This window comes from Tremella mesenterica, assembly GCF_000271645.1.
Source record: "Tremella mesenterica DSM 1558 unplaced genomic scaffold TREMEscaffold_11, whole genome shotgun sequence".
NCBI lineage: Eukaryota > Fungi > Basidiomycota > Tremellomycetes > Tremellales > Tremellaceae > Tremella > Tremella mesenterica.
The window spans coordinates 893,788-912,372 of record NW_006711235.1 but is presented as its reverse complement, the minus strand read 5'-3'; the positions used below and the strand labels follow the sequence as shown (position 1 = coordinate 912,372).

At 48.1% G+C, this 18,585-nt stretch overlaps 1 protein-coding gene across 1 annotated transcript; it reads left to right on the top strand.

Moving 5' to 3' along the window:
* Positions 1–12,087: 12,087 nt before the first annotated feature.
* Positions 12,088–13,230, top strand: TREMEDRAFT_64658 (uncharacterized protein; the record flags this gene model as incomplete). Its single annotated transcript, XM_007006814.1, has 6 exons — positions 12,088–12,150; positions 12,231–12,266; positions 12,426–12,449; positions 12,588–12,664; positions 12,699–12,754; positions 13,154–13,230. The coding sequence occupies 6 exons, from the start codon at positions 12,088–12,090 to the stop codon at positions 13,228–13,230; spliced, it is 333 nt and encodes a 110-aa protein (XP_007006876.1).
* Between the last annotated feature and the right edge of the window lie 5,355 nt (positions 13,231–18,585).

Below are 18,585 nucleotides of genomic sequence, written 5' to 3'. Positions count from 1 at the left end.
GATTCTCGTAAGTTCTTGGGTCGAGGAAAATCCTGTACAGCAGCAACGTATTCTGGGTTTGCCGAAATGCCTGATTTTGAAATTACGTACCCGAGAAACACCACCGAAGTTCGTTCGAACTCACACTTAGCCGCCTTCACAAATAATTTAGCTTCCCTAAGTCTTTGAAATACCTTTATCGTACATCTTCTAAGTTCATCCTTAGTCTTAGCATAAATCAGAATGTCGTCGATGTAGACTATAACCCCTTCCCCAAGCAAATCCCTAAAGATGTCGTTCAAGAAGTGCTGAAAAACAGCAGGCGCATTTCACAGACCATCCCTAACTACTAACGATTCGTACATTCCGTATTGTGTACGAAAGGCCGTCAGGTATTCGTACCCTTCCGCGATTCGTAACAACTGATACGCCCCCATCAAATCGAGTTTCGTGAAATAGTTTGCTGTACCTAATTCTTCAGTGATTTGACTGATCAATGGAAGGGGATAAACGTCTGGAATGGTAACTTCGTTTAACTTCCTATAATCCGTTACCATCCGCCACTGTCCCTTTACCTTTTTGGGAACCATGAACATAGGTGACCCATACGGCGAGTTACTCTTGCGAATTCTACCAGCCGCTACCTCCTTATCCAGAATCTCCCTCAACGCTTTTCTCTGATCTTCAGCTAACGAGTACAGTGGGGCCACCTTTAATTTCGCCCCCTCCACTAGGTCCAGTCTCAAATCATAACTTCGGTTTGGAGGTAACGTCTCTCCTCCTACCTTAGGGTTAAAGATATCCAAGAAGCCGTGGTACTCAGAAGGTACCAACTCCAACAGTTCTTCTTGTTCTTCCTCACTAAGTTCGTCTTCCAACGCTGAGTCTCCAAAACTTGGGGCCATTGCCTGGTGCAATTGATACCCCCGAAGGATCAACCCAAGGAGATGATTTTTATCCACCCCTACCTCTTGAACCACCCCCCCTGCCAACCGGATTATCAGAACCACCGACGGTAGGGACAGGTTCAGAAGGGTCGGGACAAACACCGCGACCAAGGGAGAAGAACACGGAAGGTGGACTAAGTTCGGCGGGGAGCGAAGGAGTAGGGAGAGCGGAGGAAGAGGCCACCACTCAGAAAATGATGCTGGCGATGATGAACATGATGATGGAGATGAACAGGGACATGATAGCGGAGAGGAGACGTCGGGAGGAACAGGAGAAGAAGAAGGAACAGGAGACGGTTGGAGGAATAGTTGAAGGGATCTCTGAAGGGGTACGATTCGCCATGGGGAGACAAGCTTCGGCGACCCCAGGCGTGGCTGAGATAGGAGGAGGGATAAAACTTCCCCTCCCAGACCTTTGGAGAGGCGAGAGGTCAAAGCTCACCGCCTTCATCTCAGAATGTGAAGTTCACTTCGAAATCAACGCCCGCAAGTTCCCCACTGACCGAGTAAAAATCTTTTTCATGATCTCCCACCTACGCGATACCCCTCTTCTCGCCGTCCAACCGGATTTGCCTAAAGACGACCCCCCCGAACACCTTTTAGTCTATAAGAAGTTCATCCAATATCTCAAGACCAACTTCGGAGACCCTGATGAGGAGGGAACCGCCGCTAGGGGAATAAACGAGCTTCGACAGAATGGGTCGGCTTCGGCGTACTTCGCCGCCTTTCAGCGATATGTAGCGGTGTTAGGATGGGGCGATGATGGGAAACCTTGTGGACCGGGCAAAGAATGGACTGAAAAGTCACTTGCTGGATGAGATCGCTCGGCACGGAAAGGTCTTCAAGACTGTCCGCGAGTTGATTTGAGTTCGTGGTCCCCATGGACAATCGCTTGCATCAGCGAAGGGTGGAGAAGGAGAATGAGAAGAAGAGGAAGGAAACAAAGGACCAGGGGGAGAAGAAAGGGGAAGTAAATCGGGGAGGGGAACGGAGGAGCGAGGAGAAATGGCAATCTACGCCGAAGTTCGAGGGCACGCAATCGAAGGGCACGAACGGGGGAAGGGCAATACCAACGGATGTAGACGAACTAAATCGTCGTTGGCCGAGACCCAGTGCTGATGAGGTTTTAAAGCGTCGGGAGGAAGGGAAGTGTACTGGGTGTGGAGAGAGAGGGCATTACAACCGGGATTGTCCTGTAATAGCGGCGAAGGTAAAAGCCGGGATCATCCCCTTGAGATCTTTTGGACAAAATGCTGGAGGAGAAGGGAGATTTAGCACGGGAGGAAACGCCGTCCCTCTTGGGGACAGGAAGAAGATCAATGCAGTTGGAGGGGAAGAAGCATGTGTTGGAGAGCGGGGGATGGACGAGGAGGAAAAAGATGGGGACCCGTCGCGATAGGCGAGACTCGGCGGGTCCGCACTCATGTTCTCTCGGCCACTGTCCCTACCCCCAGTAAAAGGAAAGAGCTGATGAGACCAGGTAAATGTGTATATAAATCCGTAAACACCACTCCGAAATGTATAAACGACTGTCATACCCTAATCCCTTCCACCTGTAACAACCAACCCAAATCTAACGTGTATGTCGAAGGAATCGAACTAACGGCCCTGTGGGACACTGGGGCAACCTGTTCATATATAAGTCCCAAGGCGGTCAGGAAGATTAGGAAGGAGAGGAGGAAATACCCCGTGAGTGTACCAGTTCATATGTTCGATGGCTCGGTTAGTGTGGCTGGTCCCATTACGGAGTTTGTCGAAGTGAGTCTGGGTGTCGAGAAGTTAGGCGAAGTTCGCCCAATTAAGCTGGATGTTACCGCCCTTTGTGACGCGGATGTTGTGATAGGGTGGGAATGGATGAGAGAAGAGAGAGTAATCCTGAATGGGGGAGCGAATATGATATCCTTCCCTGCCAATGAGGAAAGCACGGTATCCATTCCCCCACCCTTACCGAGTGAAAGAGAGGAGTTATCCTCTCCCCTTCCTCAGACGAGAAATGTTGCGAGCCTGGCAGCCATAGGGCTCAGGACTCGAACCGACGAGACAGACCTCCGCGGCGAAGATGAGCTTGAAGAGCTGAGCCCGGAGGAACAAGACGAGTTGTTCCAGGTAGTTCCTGAACAATACCACCAGTACATTGACGTTTTTAATCCGAAGAAGGGAGGAGAGACCCTCCCCCCTTCAAGGTCCTACGATTTGAAGTTTGAGCTTAAGGAGGGGGCGAACCTTAAGGTCGCCTCCCTCTATGCTCAAGGAGAAGATCAGAGACGCGCGCTGAGAGACATACTAGATCGCGAAATTGCCGCTGGCCGAATTCGGGCAAGTAACTCGCCATACGGCTCACCAATGTTTATGATACCGAAGAAAGCCGAAGGACAATGGCGAATGGTCATCGACTATCGAAAACTGAACGAAGCGACCATACCAGATGCCTACCCTCTCCCTCTAATAGGTCAAATTACCGAAGAACTTGGAAAAGCAAGGTATTTCAGCAAACTAGATCTAATTGGAGCATACCAATTGTTGAGGGTGACAGAGGGACATGAACACCTGACGGCGTTCAGGACACAGTATGGTATGTTTGAATCTCTGGTTGTTCGTGATGGGCTGCGAAACGCCCCCGCGGTCTTCCAACACTTCCTAAATGAGGTGTTTAGAGAGCTACTAGGGAATGGAGTCGTGGTCTACATTGACGATATCCTCATTTATGGGAATACGTTGGAGGAATTACGAGGAACTACGGCGAAGGTCTTTGAGGTACTGCGGAAGGCGAGCCTGTGCGTGAAAGCTAGTAAGTGCGAGTTCGAAAGAGATTCGGTGGTGTTTCTGGGTTTTGTGGTATCCTCTAAAGGTGTATCGGTGAACCCAGAATACATTGATGCCATCACTTCCTTCCCACGTCCTAAGAATCTACGAGAGTCAAGGGGATTCATTGGAGTTGTAAGCTATTACAGGCGCTTTGTCCCCAACTTCTCGAAGATTGCTAGACCTATCAATGACTTGACAAGGAAGGAGGTACCATTTGTATGGGGAGTCGAACAGGAGTCAGCCTTCAAAGAGTTGAAGGCTAGGATGTGTACTGCGCCGGTGTTAGCCCATTTTGACCCTACATTGAAGACAATATTACAGACAGATGCGTCGTTCTTCGGCTGGGGGTTCATAATTTCGCAGATCAACACGGCTGGTCAAGAACACCCGGTAGCTATTGAGTCTGGTGCTTTCAACACAGCTCAACTGAATTATACGGTAGGAGAAAAGGAGTTCCTCGCTGTAGTGGAGGGTTTCAGAAGAAGGAGACACTTATTATTGCAGGTAGAAACCACAGTACTTACCGACCATCTAAACCTTACCTACTGGATGGAACCGAAACAACTCAGTCCTCGGCAAGGTAGGTGGGTAGAGGAGCTAGCTAACTTCAGGTTTAAAATGGTTTATCGGCCAGGAACCCAGGCAAGTCTTCCAGATGGATTATCTAGACGGGCGGACTATCATTCCGGGAAAGGAAGTACCATGGTACAAGAGAGCAACCTTATCCAAGGTCTGCCGAAGTTCGACGAAGTTGACGCCACCACGTCGGAGTTGCGTCACCTCCTTCGAGCATTGCAAGGGACAAGGGAGGTAAAGGAAAATGATCTTGTGGACCCTATGGATCTAGTACTTGGAGTTCAGGAGGACGAAGACATAGAAGGGGTCAGAGAAGAATTATTAGGAGTCGTTTGCGCTGAGTGTTCTCATCCTACGTGTAACGATAACGTGCAGGAACCAGGATCAATCACCGAACTACGCCGTAGTTCGCGGTCTCCTCTAATCCTTCGTGGGGGGTGGAACTCAAGAGGTTTCCTCACATTCGACGATCGCATTTATGTGCCGAACTACGCCGATGCTCGGCTGAAGATCATGAAGATGCGACATGACTCAGCCTTGGCCGGTCATCCAGGTTCGGCGAAGACCCTTGAACTAGTCCTGAGGGATTATGTCTGGGTTGGAGTAAGGAAGGATGTCGAAGATTATGTTGCTGGATGCGCGGTATGTCAGAGAGCGAAGACTAACAGGCAGAAACCTCATGGGGAGCTTAAACCACTGGAGGTAGCTACGAAACCTTGGTCTAGCATCTCGATGGATTTTATCGAGGAGCTGCCAAATTCCCATGGATATAATTCCATCCTGGTAGTGGTGGATCGGTTGACCAAATGGGCCATTTTTATCCCGACTACGACGAAGTTAACCGCAGCCGGCCTATCAGAGTTGATATTGGACTATGTGGTGGCCCAGCATGGTGTAATGATCCTGCTTGTGAGGATCACCACAAATAAATAAATGTAACCTACCCGTAGGGCTGGATACTGAATCGGAACTCTGTGATGTGGATAATACTAGTCCGCAATGATCAAAGGTCAGTAGATGTAAGTAAAGAGTGTATCAAGGAAACCAAAGAGGGTCTGAGAGAGGTGGAGGAAAAAGGAGGAGAAGAAGTGAGAAGAAAGAGGATGGGAGAAGAAAGACAATGGAGGAAGAGATCCCCCTCAGACCCGGCTTATATGCATAAATGAGCTGACGTTGGCCGCAGCGTTGACGGGGCGACAACGGTGCGTTCGGGTAAGAGAGACTATGAAATAAGAGAACTATGTACTATGGAAGGATATCTACGCTTCTGTTGGAGCATGAGAACATGATATGAGAGGGTGGTACTATCAGATGATCAATAGTAGAGTCTCTTCTATGTGGGGGATGGTCCGATCCACTACACATGGGTTGCCAGAGAATATAGTATCGGACAGGGGATCGAAGTTTACCTCCAAGTTCTGGAAGAATTTGACCGATAGTCTCGGAATAAGACTACATCTCTCTACTGCATATCATCCACAGACTGACGGACAGACCGAACGAACCAACCAGTCTTTGGAACTGTATCTTCGAATCTTCACCTCCTATCAGCAGAACGACTGGTCGAAGCTACTCGCTCGAGCTAGCTTTGCTTACAACAACACCCAGCACTCTGCGATAAACAAAACCCCATTCTATGCGAACTATGGATATCACCCTCGTTGGGCTGAAGAGATAAAGGCTAGCGAGGTTGAGGTACCCGCTGCTACAGTGGTAGTGAAGGATCTGACCGAAATACATAAAGAGTGTATCGAAGGAATTGAGAAGGCTAATGAGAAGTACGCCGAAGGGTATAATAGGAAGCACCGGACTATGCCGAACTTCGTGGAAGGTGACCTAGTGATGCTGTCATTAGAGAACATTAAGACTAAAAGGCCTATGAAGAAGTTAGACGTTAAGCAAAGTGGACCGTACAAGGTAGTACGGCAGGTGGTGTTATGACACTGCACAGAGGCAGGTCATACACAATGACGTGGCATTATTAGGATTAGTATCAGGGACTTTAGAACATGATGTGGCATTAGGGTGGCAAATAGGAACTTAGGTTATCAATGTTTTACCACTGTTTAGGCTAAGCCTAAACACTGGTCATCTTTGTCAGTAATGACATCATAGCTGGACACATCGGTGAACTTGGACACATCGGTGAACTTGGACACATCGGTGAACTTGGACACATTGGTCAACCTGGACACATTGGTCAACTTGGGCACATTGGTCATATTGGACACATTGGTTAGAATTATATACCGTAGGTCAGGCTAAGCCTGAACACTAGTCATTTAGAAAGTGGAGGCAAGGTGGAGGCGCAAGGGTATAAATACCCCTTCCGCGAGTCCTCTTCCTTGTCGATGAATTCTCAAAAGTTACACTTCTAAACTTCTCATTTTTCACAATCCTCTTTGCGCTCGCTACACTCGCGCACTTCGTCTAAGTGACTTCCGATACAACCTTTCCTCAGCACTGAGGCGCTCTTCATCATCATCGTCCAATCCACTCTACGCTATCACTTCGTCCTTCATCGTCGTTGTCCTCTGAAGTTAGGTCTTAGTCACTGCCTAGCTCTCAGGTCGTAACAGGTGGGGTCTCATGCTTGTAAATTGGAATTACCAGGAACGATGGCAGGTATCCATGATGTATTCCATGTCTCCTTGCTCCGTCCATATCACCCTCCAGTATTTCCTGGTCAGCAAGCTGAACCACCTGGCCCGGTAGAGGTGGATAAAGTAGGAGAATCATGGGAAGTAAAGGATATTGTGGATTCAAGAGTAAACAAGAGGTCAGGGAAGCTAGAGTATCTAGTGGAATGGTTAGGCTACGAGGGCTCTGATGATTCAGTATCATGGGAACCAGTAGAGAATGTGGACGGAGCTGATGACATATTGGCGAAGTTCCACAAACTTCACCCTGGTAAACCGAAGAAAGGACGAGTGGTGAGATCACGGGCGAGGAAGTAATCCATACAACGGGTACAACATTAGCTAAGTACAACTCACTGCTGCGAACTTCCTCCCTGTTCCCCGTTCCCCGGTGGAGGACCACCTCCAGAACTATTCTCGGTATCCTTCGGTGGTACTACCCGTCGAAGGGCCCGAGTCTCTCTCCATGCCATATTGAAGGCCAGAATGTGGGAGTCGTGGAGAGCAGAGTCACGAGCGATATTCAGACTAGGCAGCTTCCATAACTGCCGAAGAATTCTAAGACAGTCCGGGGGAAGAGCCAGGATATCGAGGAAGGCAGCATCCTGAGAACTGAGTCGAGCCGGATTGGGTACCCTGTCCTAGTGAGACATCGACGCCCCACTACGACGTAGTTAGCCGAGGTTTGTCGACCGTCAGTCAGAAGAGGAGAAGAAACGACGATTGTGACACGAACTCAGAGCGTTTTGAGAGGAAAGGAGGAAGAGGAGTAGAAAGTAGATGAGGCTGCACCGCCAGCAGTGCAACCCCTCGTAAGAACCCTACCATCCACAACACACTCTGCTCCTCACTCTCAAACCTATCCTTCATCACGCTCAATGCCAACGAACACTGAGTCAAGAACCCAGTGAGCTTCTCTCTTGACCCATCGAACTCGTCAGGATCCTTCGGTTTCGGCGCTCGAGCTGACGAAGTTGTCGCCGATTCTTCTCTAGTTCCCCGCTGTCCTCGACGAAGTTCCTGTACTATCTCTGTCAAAGCCTCACTCTTCTGGCTGTCAGCCGTCTTCAACTCCTTTAAAGCTCTCATCATTTCCACCAACATCCCATCCCTAACATCCTCTTTAAACCTCTCCGGTGAATTTCTTCCCCTCGGCCGCGATGTATACGAACTTCTTCCACCCGTCGACCCCCCATCTTCTTCCTCTAACCTTCTCCCTTGATCATCCCCTCCAACCCATGGGTCGTCCAAGTACGCGTCAGAAGGTGGTTGGGAGAGAAAAGACGAATCCCTAGAACCGTGAGGTTCTAGGTTACCTTGATTATCTCCTTGTTCGTTCCTCGACATTGCTTCAGCCGTTCTCCTTTCTCTTTCCTTTCCTCTAGTCCACATATATCTTCCCACGAGTTACTGGAGAGTCGGTAAGGACGATCTCTGGTACTGTCACAAGGTTGTTTCTTCCTTAACTTCTTAGGACCGACGGCCAATAACTTTGTGGGCTTCGACCTTCACCAACTTCGTGCTCGAGATATGAAATAGGTGACAATAACTTCTGGGTGTAATAACTTCGTGCTTAACTAACTTCTATCACTAAGACAACAACCAGAGATCGTCAAAGATCTCTGGGAACTTCAGCCCTTAAGTACTTCGTCCTTCCCTAACTTCGTCAACGCAGAACTTCGTTCAACCCGACGTCCCGAGCTTCGTACCTCGCGAACTTCGTCCCCGACGAAGTTCGTGCCTTCCTAACTTCGTATCCTCCTAACTTCGTATCTCCCTAACTTCGTATCTTCCTAACTTCGTATCCCCCTAACTTCCTACATGACTAACTTCGTCCTCGACGAAGTTAGCCTCCTAATACCCTCGTGGGTGGTGAAGTTCATGCGAACTGGGTCGTTGATGGCGAACTGATGTCCAAAGGAACTTCGTTTGATGGGAAAGGATAATGTCACGCGGCGCCGCGTGACAATAGTCTTCTTGTAGTCTTTCCTTCTTCAAGGATCAATATATTATTGGCCACTCGCAAAAGACCTCTTCTTGACAAACAACTTACATCCGACACATCCCTCATCACCCTCACCCCTGTCCTGTCACGCCTGCGGGTAGACTGCGGTTGCAAAGTACTGCCTTGGGTACTGAAGGGTTTTAGTCTCTGGCTTGTAGAGCTTGATGACTGCCTTAGGTACTGAGGGTACTGAGGTGTTGGGTTAGAACCAACTAGGTGACTTTCAAAGATGAAGTTCAACTTCAAGATGAAGATACATTGCTGAAGAAAGAGGGGGGAGATGTGCTCCTTTTATACCCTTCAAAACTACAGTAGGTGTACTAAATAAAAAGCGTGTGAGGTATTTTCTAGCCAATCACATAAATGCCTCAAAGTGAGTGCACCGCGGGAAACTAATTCCAGCCAATCACATAAATGCCTCACTGCTAAACTGCTGAACCTTCCAGGCTTCAGCCAATCACGTAAATGCCTCACTGCTGAACTGCTAAATACCATGACTCATATTTTCCTTCAATCCTTATCACAGTTCCTAGCATGAGTCATATTTCCTTATCACTATTCTGAGCATGAGTCAGAATTCCTTATCACTATTCATGACATCCTTGCCTTCGATCCGATCTTCCTCCCTAACTTCTTTTGTTCCTTGTAAGGCCCGGAGCATGTGTCTCAGGCTTGATTCAGTAACATCTTCCGAGTTGAACTTTGGCAATCCTTGGACAAAGTTCTCCTCCTGTTCGGTCGTCATTCCTTTGATCCCAGGATGATAGTCTGGTCGTCTTGACAAGGCATCTGGCAGTGTTGCTTGCTTCCCGGGACGGTAAACCAACGTGAACCTGAAATTAGCCAGTTCTTCTACCCACCTACCTTGCCTAGGATTCAATTGTTTTGGGGCCATCCAATATGTCAGATTAAGATCATCTGTCAAGACCTTCGTCTCTACCTGTAGTAATAAGTGTCTCTTCCTCCTGAAACCTTTGACTATTGCTAACAACTCCTTTTCCCCCGTAGTATAATTCAACTCAGCACCCTTAAAAGCTCCCGATTCTATAGCCACAGGGTGTTCCCTACCTTCTTTATCAACCTGTGAGATGATATATCCCCATCCAAAGAACGAGGCATCTGCCTGCATGATCGTTTTCAAAGAGGTGTCAAAATGAGCTATGTCACGGCCGTCAAGCAATTCCTTCCTAATAGACCGACGGTCGACGAACCTCGGCTAACTTCACGCTTCTGAGTCGATGTCTCACCCAACCAGGAGGGCGCAGATGTCGAAAGGAGTGTAACTACGGCGTACTTCGGCGTAGTTACTCTAACTAAGGTTTTGTTCTACTGATGGCGATGTATCTCGATTTATATCTATCTCTATCTGTCTTTTACTACTGACAACAATCAAGGATCGCTGAAGAACTTCAGCGATCTTCTCAGCTAATATTATCTATCCCTCCTAGACGTTCACCCAACCCTCTCGCGCTTTGACGTACTTCAACGCACTTCGCCCAACTTCCCCGAACCCCGGCCATCCTCTTCCTCCTTTGACTAACTCCGCCTAACATCGCCGCACTTCTGCTCCCATTGTCCCTACCTAGCCTAACTCCATCTAACTTCGCCGTACTTCTGATCCCATTGTGTCACGGTCCTGTCCTGGACAGACCTCAAGGAATCAAAGACAGGTGGACTGCGACTGTTTAATTAGCTTGGACAACGACAGTTAGTATGTTATCCGTAGACTTGTGATGTGGTCGGACGGCTACAGTGACTTGCGAAGGATCCGGGCAGGTCGAGAGGATGACAAGGACGTGTGTGATGGCGTAGACAGGTGTAATGATGATGAGGGATGCGTCGAGCGTAAGTAGTATGTCAAGAGGTCTTTTGTGAGTGGCAAATAATATTTTGATCCTTGAAGAGAAGGAACTACAAAGTAGATAGGTCTAGTATTTATACTTTTCGAGGAAGTCCTGCTCTCTGATTAATGTCGCCTCCAATCGACCCAGATCGACTTGTATCGACTCATATCGACTCATATCGACTCATATCGACTCATATCGACTCATATCGACTCATATCGACTCATTCCAACTCATATCGACTGAGATCGACTCATTTCAACTCATATTGACTGAGATCGACTCGGATCGACTGAGATCGACTCGGATCGACTCGAATCTACTCGAATCGGTGGAGCTCAGGGTTTTGGGTCAGGACCCTGCACAGGCTGGGTCGTGACACATTGTCCCTACCTAGCCTAACTTCGTCTAACTTCGCCTAACTTCGCCGTACTTGGTCTCAGGTGTCCTGAGTTACGTGTAGAGTAAAGAGGTTAAGTCGTGATGGGGGTTTTGATGGTCAAAGGAGGGTCATTGTTGGTGGAATAATCGAGGTGTCACAACGTAGTTCGTGACAGCTGTAACCCAATACTTGTCTCTGGCTTGTAGAGCTTGAGGAGTATACAGAGGGTGACAAGGGACTGAGGGGACTGAGGGGACTGCAAGATGTCAGGCTGGGACTGACTGGATTGACACAAGATCCATAGGTGGGGAACAACCTGTTTGGAGGGGGTATTTATCCCCATCAAGCGGGTTGCTCAACATGTCTACGGAATAAACTAGAAAGCGCAAACGTGGGAAAGATTGCTCAGCGAGCAGACTGAATTACTACTTTGGGAAAGTGGAGGCAGGCACTGAATGTTGGGGACTATGGATGATTGCTCAGCAATCAACCAGAGTTACTACTTTGGGAAGGTGGAGGCAGGCACAGAATGTTCCAGAGTGTGGAGGCTTGATAAGCAAGTGGAGGTAAATGTGGAGGCAATGGTGGAAGGTTCCAGCATGTGGAGGTGGAGGTGGAGGTATTCAGGGGTATGTGTTTCAAGTGTCTGATTGTGCAAAAGCCCTTTGACAAGTGGCAGATAGGTGATGTATGACATTGACGATCACTTATCATCTACCACCTGACGTATCTTTACGGCAAAGTTAGCCGTAGTTGTCACGGTCCTGTCCTTGACAGACCTCAATGGAACAAAGACAGGTGGACTGCAACTGTTTAGTTAGCTTGGACAACGACGGTTACTTTGTTGTCCGTAGACTTGTGATGTGGTTGGACGACTAAGGTGACTTGCAAAGGATCCGGGCAGGTCGAGATGACGATAGAGGTGTTGGTGATGGTGTGGACAGGGGTAATAATAATGAGGGAAGTGTCGGATGTAAGTAGTATGTCAAGAGGTCTTTTGCGAGTGGCAAATAATATATTGATCCTTGGAGCAGAAAGGCAACTCCAAAGTAGATACAGGGTTTATATAGTCTACCTAGAGCTATCAGAGTGAGCAAGGCTCAGTGAGCTATTCCATAGCTCACATCCCATCTACTAACAAAACTATTGAGCCTTCCCCGAGCCATAACCTAGCTCATATGATCTAACAGAGCTCTGGTAGAGCATCAGTAGAGCTTACTGAACTATCATAGAGAGCTCTGTATTCAGCTCATGGATCATATGGTGCTTCTAGTCAGCTACATGAGCTCCGGTAGAGCTGCATGAGCCAAAGCATGGGTTATGACACGCTTCATCCTGACCGGGTCATAACAGTAGTTCCCCAACCAGTACCCTGTCCTAGTGAGACATTAACGCCCCACTACAACGTAGTCAGCCGAAGTTTGTCGACCGTCGGTCAGTAGAGAAGAAGAACCGACGATTGTGACACTGAGGTTTGTCGACTGTCGGTCAGTAGAGGAGAAGAAACGACGACCGTGACAGATATGCCCATGAAAGGCATAAACATGCTGTAAGCTTGAGCTGCCTGGAGAATATTAGTGAGCAGTTTTCACAACCTGCTCAGTTTGCCTCAGAGACACAGACAGTTGTCTTTCAGTCTCATGATTGTAGAATCAGAGGTAAGAGGAGGTATCAAGCCCGAAAAGTACATCATGTAGATAGCAACAGTCACACATATTGAGAACACCTGTCTGCACAATCCCGGAAGGCCGGGTGTGTCCCAAACCGCCATCAAGTAGCTCTCATCTGTCACAACATGTCTTCCAGATGATTAGCACCACACAACATTGATCCTCTTAGCCCATCAGGATCAAAACAAGAAGATCCCCCCAGCATCACCTGTGTGTGGTTTTCCATGCAAGAATTTTGCCACATTATCTTGTCCAAATGGACTTGGGCCAACAGAGTCAAAAGAATTCTGTACATGAGACTGACAGGCTTTGTGATCTTCCTGGGTGATGCTTCCCTCAGGGCTGGTGTGAAAGGGTGCGGGCCCGTTCAAATCCTCAGTTGAGTTGGGAGAAGAGGCTGGACGTAGTAGATAATGGGGGTCCGCCTCTTTGTCTACTTCTGTGCTTACCTGTGCGTTTGCATGTGCATCTGAGTCTGAGTCTGGCTTTGCATTTGCGTCTTGGGCTGAGGCTGCCAGGAGCCAGCTCTGAATCCAATCTGTCAATTGGGGATTGGAAGGACCTGGAGTCTGATCCAGGTCCCTTGCTTTCACTTGTTCAGTTCCTCCCCTTTTGCTCACTGAGCACTTTTGCATAAACGCCGAAACGAGGGAAACACTGCTGTCTGACCCATCAAGGGACATGGTTGGAATGTCCCCCTTGTGACTCCCTGTCCCATCACTGGAATGCTCCCAAGCTGCCAATTCAAATCCTTCCTCCATATGATTGTCACCTTCCAAGCTGTGGCTTGAGCTCAAATTTGACATATCTTGATACCGGATAAGTGTGAAGAGTAACGGGTACTTTGACAATCGAGATATCAAGAGATGTGACAGTTGGTGGGCCTCCTACACATCAAGACTATACTTTATCTACTAAGCAGAGGGGCAGTGCAAGTTGGAATCTCCTTTTTGCTATCGGAGCTTGAAAAAGAAGCGTTTAGAGTTGTCTCGGCGTCGGCTTCTCGCTCAATGGTCTCTTCTTCGACGGTTTCGAAAGGCAGTCCTTGACGATCACCACCGTCCGTGCAACGTCAGGGGGTCAAAGAAGTTTCCCCTGTAGTTCAGGTCTCTCGGCACCCCGGCACCGGATCATTCTTTCACCCGTTCCGTGCTATCTTTGGGTCGAAACTTGATCGGCGTGGTGTATCGGATCTCCGATGAGTCAACAAGGCGATGCGGTGTTGCTTAGCGACCAAAGCATGCCCGACAGGTTCGGAGATTAGAGATTGACTGCACACTTCGCATCGCGCCAAAGAGGCTAGGCCCGGTGGCGGTGCGGGTGGAAGTTACGAAGGATGAGAAACGAGAATCAGTATGGGTGGTGTGCACGGACAAAGGGTCCAAGTCAGGACACCGCCTTTGGGTCGAAAGTTCCCGCGCAGACTAAGCGGGCAATATGGGTTTCAAAAGCTATAAGGCCAGAGCTATTGAGGGTATTAGAGCAGTATCAAACAACTAGCCCTTTTTCACAACATTCAGTGGATCTTATTGATGTCTCTAACCTTCAACCCTCGAAATTTTAGCGGATCTGGTATGATTACTGAAGTGGATCCATCATTACAAACGGTAGAAGCTGAACTTCAAGGGCTCTGTTCCAACCTTCATGACATGAATGTCAACGCTTCTCGTCGACATCACCCCGTGACCCACCTTGTGGTGACAGAGAGTGGACTTTCTTTCAGTCCATCATTAAGACATAATGATCCTGATGGATACGCAGCATCATTGGATAAGAGTCGAGTCAGGGTGGAGAAACTACTTCATAGCTCCAAATGGGGTCCCTGTCATGAACATGACTGCCACATCGGTATTAGGAGATCAGGGTCCACGGAGTTACGGTTGAGGAGTCCCTGAGCGTAGTCAGCAGATACATTATTCGAAGCTATCCGTTATCTCTTCGAAGAATGTATCTTCCTCTGTCTGAACTACAAGTATCGTCTAAGCACTAGTCAGTAGCAAGGCCTTGTCTCTCGAGAACCTAGAGCCGTCTTGACAGTCCCACTGTGAAATCAACACTGCATAAATTGACTGCCCTGTTCAACGCTCAGGATTACGAGAATTGGAGAAGCGATGACCAAAACATTGTACGTAGAAGTGACAAGATAATAGACGCATACTTAAGCTCAATCGTTGGAGGTCCTCGAGTTGAGAGCCACTTCGGGCACAACCCCAGTGTAATCGGGGCACAACCTGCCACACTCAGGGTAGTCAGGCACGTACCACCGGCGTTACTAAAACGCCGACCACGCGACGGACATGAACTCGCCACTGATCGGGGTTTCAGTAACCCCGCGATCTCTGATTGCTCACTCTTCTCTTACATCGTCAATGTCATTATTAGCTATACCATGTCATTTCCGGTCATTGTCCATGCATTCTCCTATCTATCAATGTCCAGGAGGATAATATGAGCCATAGGGATGTCTAGAAGACCCCTGGGATGGATAGGGAGGCCAATATTGAGAGGGAAGAGGAGGGAGAGTAGGTGGAAGAGGGGGGGGTGGTAGGTACCTCTCCTCAGGAGGATAAATGTCGAAAAATGGGGGTACCTGTTCATTAGAGACCCCCTGTTGGATACAGCCGAAAATGCAGTATTAGAGACTCACATTCGGTGGATATTGGCCGTTTCCTGGTGTCTCCTGGACCAATCAGCTTGCAGGAAACTTTTAGAAGTAAGAGAGTAAAAAGAGAGTGAAAATAGTGAAAATTTTCGAGATCGTGAGGCCAATATAGACAGAGACAGAGCAATATAGCCAGGAATGACTGCAGGACAGTGAGGGGGAGAAGGAGGGAAGGAGAAATGTCATTATCATATGAGAAACCCACCAAATAACCTGTCCCGGCCATCACATCCTGTCTCCTCACCATCCTGTCCTCTGTCCTCACTACTACAGGCTGATTTTCCTTCTCCCTTTTATCTCTGTCCTCAATACTCTTAGCCAGGCCCAGAACCGTCTCCTGAAGACTCGCGATCTTCTTCTCAAGAGCAGAATTAGTTCCCATTACTGATCCCTCTGTCCAGGTCGTTTCTCCAGCATCATACGCCTTTACCTCGCGATCATAGGCCTCAGGATCCCTCTCTCGATGTTCATTAGCCCTTTTACACTTCTTAGGACCATGACTTCTTGAACCACACAGGGGACAGGGACGACTTTTCTTCTTGGTACCGAGGAATTTTTCCGACTGAGTGTGTAACCGGCCAGTGTGAGAGACATCATCAGCGAGCTGTGTAGAATTCGATTTTACACCCCTTTTAGGAGAAGGGGGGAGAGTAGGAGGAGGAGGTAAAAAGTAGGGATTATCAGCAGGTAGATCGTCGTCATCGATGGTGGTCAGATCGATCTGAGTGGTGGTGAGGTTCTTGAGGTTCTTCTTGGCTAACACCAACCGGTTTCTTCGAAGGTGGGGGTCACGAATTCGGTTGGTATCATTATCGATGTCCCACTCTGGCCCTAAGAGTTGATGAACCCCAGTAAATTCTCCAATGACTGTCGCAGTAACCTGTTCAATGGTGGTGGGCCAGGACATGGGGTTAAGAAGACGCCAATGTCGATGGAGAGGGGACAGAGCAATGGTACCATTGTTTTCAATGACTTCAGCAATATCCTTGGCAGAAGGGAGGCCCATTGATGTCGAATACAGGTGGTGATCATCATCATTTTCGAGGTTGCCTTTGGTTGCTTTATCATACTGCTTTTCCATGAGGAATACCGACCGTTTTGAGACACGATTTTTGACAGAGAAGAAGATAGAGTTAAGGTTCGTCTTCTGAATGAGTCTATCAAGAGACATTTGGTGTATTATCTCTTTACATTGGTCGTCGAAGAAGTCCTGAGTAATGCGTAGCAGTCCGTAAAAGTCGCTATACGAATCCTTGAGCCGTCTCTTGAATGCAGCGTGGTTACCTTCGAGTCGAGAATTTGCTGTCTGTCCAAGATGAGGGTATTTATCGATAAAAGCAGAGACAAAGTGTGTCTTGTGTTCATCCACCAATTGTCTCACATAAGCCCTCGCACCATCCAACTTCTCATGTCCCCACCGAGCCTGCATTGATGACAGAGCTTTACCTAATGACTCTTCAGACTTTGCTTTACAGATATCCACCATGAAATGATCACCAAACTCAGATAACTTCTCCACCCATTCCTCTTTATAAAGGGACTGAAAATTTTTACGACAGTTCACCTTGATGTTTTCTCGGAGGTGCCATCGACAGTAATTCAGATGAACATGAGGGAGGTGGATAGACAGAGCGTTGTGTAAAGCAATCTCGCGATCACATACGATAACTTTGATGTCATTGTTGATAGGACCCATGAGTTCGAGGTAGGTTTTGATCGCGAGGGAATACCATTCGGTCACTTCTCGACTTAAAAATGCGAATGCAGAGGTGTAGGTTTGATTGGTAGCAGTAAAACCTGAGATGTGTAGCATTGGCAGACGATATCGATTGGTTCGGTAGGTACAATCCATAAAGAGAACGGTAGGATACGAATGAGTCATAGCTCTGGCTGACGAGGTGGTAAAGACGAGTCCACAAAGTTCATTTTTACTGTTGGTGAAAGCTTTAAAAAGATCGTTGTTGTCGGTGAGACGTTTGATAGCAGCCTCAGTGGCCGATTGTCCTTGGCGAAGGGCCTTCTCATGACGAAATCGAAAATTTTGCACATCTTGCTTTGTGAGAATAACTTTTTCACCAAAATGCTGCTGGACAGCAGAGACGATACCACGAAGAGTGTGTGGACCTTTGAGAAGATCGGTGATGAACTGGAGAACTTCAGGAGATCGACTAGCCTGACGAATAAAAGAATAATGGAGAAGGGGGACAGGTTCATGGTTATGAAAATTTTCGATGATGTCGGGGATCCAGAGGGGTTCGCGGTTGGCCTCTTGAGCAACCTTCTTCGTCTCTCTTCGCCAGATGATGAGGAAGGGACAATTTGCTTGCTTGGTAGTACGAGGTTGCTTTCTAACATCTTCAAAGTCGTCAGATCGATGTGACCGACCATCCCCTCCAAGAGCACATTGGAGATCGAGTCTCCCCTTCTTTTCAATACTGCGTTTTGTGACAATGCAGACGGTGTGCTCCATGGCTACCTGTTGAGTATGAAGTCGAGCCGCCATCATGGTTGGTTGAGGTTCGAGATCGAAGGGAGGGTGGATGTGGTGAGCCATAGGAGCAAATCTTGTGTCCTCGCGAATGTCGAGATTGATCTCCGCCATGAGATTATCGAGTTCCTCATCATTATAGTCGTGGTCACGATATCGCTGGGTCTCTGGTACGAAACCAGGAGAAAGAGAGCGTCGAGGACTGAATTTTATAGAAGGGGACCTTGAAAAACGATCCAGAATTGGTGATGAGGGTGGCGACGATGGGATAAAGATCGGTGATGACATCTAACTCGTCAGAATGACCACTTCATGCAGTAAAAATGGTACTCACTCGTAGCCCAAGACCAGCAGAATACATGTCGACAAGTTAGAACCCGGGGGTTGGTGTTGTTGAAGAATTAAAAAAGTTTTTGGTCGAGATGTCGGTGGCAAATTTTCGAGGAGTTCGGTGGCGAGGATTTTAATGTTGAGTAGGCCTATTGAAGTCAGCATTTCACTTCTGATAGTAAAACAACTACTCACAGCTCAGGAAGAACAAGGGATCAGTGTCGCTGCATATGTGTTATCGCAGGAAAAAAGTTTTTT